Below are 6,379 nucleotides of genomic sequence, written 5' to 3' on the forward strand. Positions count from 1 at the left end.
GTGCTTAATAATACAGACATGAAAAAAAAATGAGGGAAGAAAATAACAAACAAGCAGTCAACCAATATTTCATTTAAGCCTGTAAATAGGTGTGATGTGGTACTGATAAGAGTGTATATTATGTGTATTTAAAGTGGAGAGTTCTACAAATGTTAATTAACTTTACTTGTTCTGGATCTGAGTTCAAATCCTGGATATTGTTGTTAATTTTCTGTCTCATTGATCTGTCTAATATTGATGTTGAAGTCTCCTACTATTATTGTGTGGGAGTCTAAGTCTCTTTATAAGTCTTATATATCTGGGTATTCCTGTATTGGGTGCGTATATATTTAGGATCTTTAGCTCTTCTTGTTGCATTCATCCTTTTATCATTATGTAATATCCTTCTTTGCTTCTTATGATCTTTGTTGCTTTGAAGTCTATTTTATCAGAGGCAAAAATCGCAACTCCTGCTTTTTATTTATTTATTTATTTTTGCTCTCCATTTGGTTGGTAAATCTTTCTCCATCCTTTGAGTCTTTGTGCATCCTTGCATGTGAGATGGGTCTGGGTGCAGCATACCGATGGATTTTGGCTTTTTTTTTTGCCTGTCTGTGTCTTTGGATTGGGGGATTTAGTCGATTTAAATTTAGAATTAATAATAATATATGTGAGTTTAATGCTGTCATTTAATGTTAGCTGGCTGTTTTGCCCATTAGTTGATGTAAATTCATGATTATGTTGATGCTGTTTACTTTTTGGTATTTTTTAGAAAGGCTGATACTGGTTGTTCCTTTCTATTTGTAGTGGTTCTTTCAGAAGCTCTTGTAAAGCAGGCCTGGTGGTCATGAAATCTCTGAGTGCTTGCTTGTTCACAAAAGATTTTGTTTTTCCTTTGCTTATGAAGCTTAGTTTGGCTGGATGTAAAATTCTGGGTTGAAAGTTGTTTTCTTTAAGGATGTTGAATATTGGCCCCCACTCTCTTCTGGCTTGTAGGGTTTCTGCTGGGAGATCTGCTGTGAGTCTGATGGGCTTCCCTTTATGGGTAACCTGACCTTTCTCTCTGGCTGCCCTCAGTATTTTCTCCTTCATTTCAACCCTGGTGAATCTGGCGATTATGTGCCTTGAGGTTGGTCTTGTTGAGGAATATCTTTGTGGTGTTCTCTGTATTACCTGGAGTTGAATATTGTCCTGCCTTGCCAGATTGGGAAAGTTTTCCTGAATAATATCCTGAAGCATATTTTCCAGCTTGATTGATTCTCTTCATCACATTCAGGTACACCTATCAAATGTAGATTAGGTCTTTTCAGATAGTCCCATATTTATTGGAGACTTTGCTCATTCCTTTTTATCCTTTTTTCTCTAGTCTTGTCTTCTCGTTTTATTTCATTAAGTTGGTCTTCGACCTCTGATATATTTTCTTCTACTTGATCAATTCGGCTGCTAAAACTCGTGCATACTTCACGAAGTTCTCGTGTTGTGTTTTTCAGCTCCATTAATTCACTTATATGCCTCTCTATGTTGTATATTCTTGTTAACATTTCGTCAAACCTTTTTTCAAAGTTCTTAGTTTCTTTGCATTGGGTTAGAACAAGTTCTTTTAATTCACTGAAGTTTCTTATCATCCACCTTTTGAAGCCCGCTTCTGTTAATGGAACATACTCGTTCTCCATCAGGCCTTGTTCTGTTGCTGATGAGGAATGGTGATCCCCTGTAGAGGGAGAGGCATTCTGATTTTGGGTATTCTCAGCTTTTTTAGGCTGGTTTCTTCCCTTCATTATAGATTTATCCATCTGTGGTCTTTATAATTACCATCTTTATAATTGGGTTTCTGAGTGGACATCCAACTTGTTGATTCCCAGTGCTAAAATCTGAGAAACCCACTTCACCGGCCAAAACAGCAGCATTAAGATTGATGGTGCTTTTCTGACTCTGCACCAAGAACCGCCGCACCAAGGCAGCAGCAAAGCCACCTCACCAGCCACAAGAGTCACGCTGGGGCTTCTCTGCTGGGAATCTCCTGGTGCATGAACAACAAAACTTCGTGTGAAAGCATCCTCTCGTTCTCTGCACTTTCACTGGGAGCTACAATCCCGAGCTGCTAGTGATCAGTCATCTTGGATCTCTCTCCAAATTGCTTTTATTTCGGAGCTGTTTCTAAGGTTACTCTGATATTGGGTTTGCCTAAAATTTAGTGACTGTATACTTTTAACTCAGAAAAAGTTTCTTAATGTCTTTGATCATTGATTTTGTTCCAAATGTTCTTTCACCTTCCTTAGAAACACCTTTAATTCTCACACTGGACTTCCATTCTCTGATCTTCATATCTGCCTTTTCTCAGTTTCCATCTCATTATCCTTTTCCTATACATTTAAGATCAGATCAAGTTTACCCATTAACTATCAATTATTTTATATTCTGCAATGTTAATTTTACTTATTGACTTTTATTTTGTTATAGCATTTCAAAGTTCCCTGAAGTCCTTCTTTGTTGTACCTATTTCTCTTTTTACTTTAGAGACTCTCCCCTACTTGTATATTTCTACTCTAGCTTTATTGAATTCAGGTTCTCTGTTATGCCACTGAGGATACCAACATTTTGGAGATTTCCTCTGGAGCCTGCAGTAGCTAATTTTCAGGGCAATAAGTTTCGAAGTCTTTAGGATGATATTCTTTTCTTTGGTATTGCAATTCCCTCTTATTTTCCTAAGCAAGTCCCCCCCCCCTTTTTTTTTCTCTTGGGAAGTACTACCTAAGCATATTTGTGTACAATAATTAGGACTGTATTCCTATTAAATCTATTCCATTTTTATAATGGCCAAACTCTCTTCTTACAAAATTAGCTTCAGGGTACCTTGTTGCATAGAATTCTGAGTTCAGTGCTATCCTAGCAGATAGTTCTCTATTACCACTCTATTCTACTGAGATTAAAAAAAATTATACTGCTTGGATCTCCAATTCTGAACCAATGGAGTATCTTACATTGCTAGCACTTCTGTCCAAACCCTTCACACCTTAGATAAACTAAATTCTGTACTTCTTATTTGAATTCTGAACCTGTGAACAAGCATGGAAAACCATGAAAGGGAAAGGATAAGAGTGCATTGTGGTTACCTCAAAGTTCAGCACCCCTGCAACAGAAGGATGGTCGCTGGGTTTTCTGGCTGACAGAGATAATAACTCACAGCTACACTATCTCAGATACAAAGTCATACAATGCTTTCCTATCTTTCATTAGCTGGATTTTGTCCATAAATAATTGAATTCTACTGGTCAAAACTGAGTTTTAAGTTTTGTGTGTTTTCATCTTTTCTGTGACTTCCTAGGGATTTTTTAGGGTAGTTAAGGGATGTTGTTTAACAGATGGCCAGTTTCAATTCAAAACAAAATTTAAGTAAATGTTTTGAAGTCAGTGAAAACACAAAGTTGAACACACAATATATTTTCATGCACATTAAAATGCACAGAAAAAAAGACTAGAATGAAACAGGATGAAGTTTTCTCCTTAAATGTTTAATATATTTTATGATTGCATATTATATTTATAGTAGGTAAAGAAAAATACACTGTAATTTTAAATATATAGGGATTTTTCTAAGGATCTTTTTTTGAAGGAAATAATTCTTAGTGGGAAATATGGGAAATGATAAATCTTGCTTGATATTACCTGTGTTATTTATAGGATTTCCTTACCAGCAGCATTTATAGAGTTGAAAGGTTGGGTAAACTTTGATTAAGGCTGTTAACTAAATGACAACATTTATAAGTTTTCTCTTCTATGATTAGTAAGAAGATGTGAATTATGATCAAATCCCTTATAATATTCATGGCATTTATAAGGTTTCTCTCCTGTGTGGACTCTTTGATGAATTCGAAGAGCTGAACTATGACTAAAACCTTTACCACACTTAGCACATTGATAAGGCTTCTCTCCTGTATGGACCCTCTGATGAATATGAAGATTAGAACTGTGACTAAAACCCTTTCCACAGTCATCACATTTATAGGGCTTTTCTCCTGTATGGACTCTCTGATGAATGAGAAGATGTGAACGTTGACTGAATCCCTTGCCACACTCTTCACATTTATAGGGTTTCTCTCCAGTGTGTACTCTTTGATGAGTGTGAAGCTTTGAACTCTTACTGAAGCCCTTCCCACATTCAGGACAAGTATAGGGTTTCTCCCCTGTATGGACTCTCTGATGAATGCGAAGATCTGAGCTGTGACTAAAGTCCTTTCCACAGTCATCACATTTATAAGGTTTCTCTCCTGTATGCACTCTCTGATGAATTTGAAGATTTGAGCGTTGGGTAAAGCTCTTACCACAGTCTTCACATTTATAAGACTTCTCTCCTGTGTGTACTAACTGATGAATTCGAAGATTAGAGCTCTGGCTGAAGCCCTTACCACACTCATTACACTTATATGGTTTTTCTCCTGTGTGGACTCTCTGATGAACATGAAGTACTGAACTCCGACTAAAACTCTTGCCACACTGACTGCACTTAAAAGGCTTCTCTCCTACATGAAGTCTCTGGTGAATGTGAATTAATGAATTTCTACTGAGGTCTTTATCACACTCAATTTTATAGAGTTTCTCTTCTGTGTGGACTCTTTGATGATTGTGAAGACTAGAGATCCGGCTGAAGCTCTTACCACACACATTACAGCTATAAGGTGCCTCCCCTATGTCAACTCTCTGATGAAAGTGAACTCCTGAGCTCAGATGAAAGTTACTGTCGACTTCATCACATCCATACAACTTCTTACCTATGTAGAATCTTGGATGTCTATACAAGTCTGATCTCTGAGAGAAGCATGCTTTACTGATGGAACATTGATAGAGGTTTTCTCCAGGTTGATTTCTTTTGTGAAAAACACACTGTGAATTCCAATAATAAATTTCTTTACATTTATTACATCCACAGTATTTCTCTTCCATCGAATCTTTCAGCAGGTCTTTTTGACATATCACCCCAATGTACTGTGGAAGGGCTTCCTCCATTGGGATATAAGAATGCTGAACTCTGAGCTTCTGTTCTTTTTCCATGGAGAGGTTTTTCCTGGATATACCAGGACGGCATCTGCCCGCTTGAAAACCATGTGAACCACTCATGTAGATTTCTCTACCACAGTCTTGAATGGTTTTTGTTTCTAAGGACTGCCAAGGTATAAAGTTTTTATATTTTAAGTTCCTGTGACTTTTGCTTTCAAAAGTTAGTTCATAGTTCCCATACCCTGGTACTTGTGTAGAGAATATTAACCATTTCTGACACTGGGAAAAACTTTGCTGTTTTAGGTCTTTGGAATCTTCCCCTTGAACAGTTTCCCCATAGTTCTGAATCTCATATATCTGAGTGCCAGCATTCCACCAGCCTTGCCAGCAGGAAAAATTTTCGTATTCTAAATATCTGTATTTTTCTTCTTGGGATTTGTAGCCCTCATTCCAGTTTCCTAGAAGAAGAAGATAACCCCATGGTGAGATAAAAGTTGTGTTGAAAAATGTTCAACTCTCTAAATCAATGACCTCTAAGTAATAGGATGTTTGGGTGGGGGTAGAAAAGAAGGGTTATGACTTTGGCTGATCCATCTGGGTTTGAAATTCATTTGTTTTGTCCATTCATTATGTATTCATTCATTCACTTATTTATTCATTCCACAAGTGTATCTTGAGCAGGCACTGTTAGAAATATTTAACTGCTATTTACCCAGGCACTGTTAGAAATGAGAATAATGCCAACTGCTTCATGGAAATAGTCTTAAAGGCTAAGATTTAATTAGATTACTTTATTTTGGATATAATTATAAGAAACAAAATATATTGTTCCTGTTTTTCTGTTCTAGAATAGTGTGGCAGATTGAGAAAAAATGACTATATTAACTTGCTACTTTGCCTACACCATTGGTGTTCTCCTTCCACACTCTCTCTATGTTTGGCTACACAATTTGCTTTGGTAAGTGAGAAAATGACAAAGTAACACAAGCAGAGACTTGAAACGTTCTTGCCCTCTCTCTTGATGTTTTTGAAAATCCTGTGACCACCACCATGTAAGTGTCTTTGGGTTGGCTTGTTTCAAGAGAGATATATGGCCAACACATTCTCACTACCTCCACTGATACTGAGCCAACTGTGCCACATGTGAGTCAGGCCAGCCAGCTTAATCTTAGACCATTCAGCCACAACCAAATATCTCCATGATAAAAGATCCATCCAGCCAATAAGAATCATAAAAAATAATAAAGTTTGTTTTTAAGCTACTAAGTCTGGCATAGTATGTTATACAACAAAAGCTAACTTATAAAAACAGCATGGCCGGGCGCGGTGGCTCAAGCCTGTAATCCCAGCACTTTGGGAGGCCGAGGCGGGTGGATCACGAGGTCAACAGATCGAGACCATCCTG

At 37.3% G+C, this 6,379-nt stretch overlaps 1 protein-coding gene across 10 annotated transcripts in view; it reads right to left on the reverse strand.

Moving 5' to 3' along the window:
• Positions 1-3,472: 3,472 nt before the first annotated feature.
• Positions 3,473-6,379, reverse strand: part of ZNF214 (zinc finger protein 214) — a 19,299-nt gene continuing 16,392 nt past the window's right edge. For all 10 annotated transcript variants that reach the window (XM_032240608.1, XM_032240605.1, XM_032240606.1 and 7 more), the window contains one exon: positions 3,473-5,432. In XM_032240608.1, the coding sequence (XP_032096499.1) occupies positions 3,739-5,432 (1,694 nt within the window). In that variant the 3' untranslated portion in view covers positions 3,473-3,738. The remainder of the gene's footprint in view (positions 5,433-6,379) is intronic.

This window comes from Sapajus apella, unplaced genomic scaffold (genome assembly GCF_009761245.1).
Source record: "Sapajus apella isolate SASKATOON/1434 unplaced genomic scaffold, GSC_monkey_1.0 scaffold47, whole genome shotgun sequence".
Lineage (NCBI taxonomy): Eukaryota > Metazoa > Chordata > Mammalia > Primates > Cebidae > Sapajus > Sapajus apella.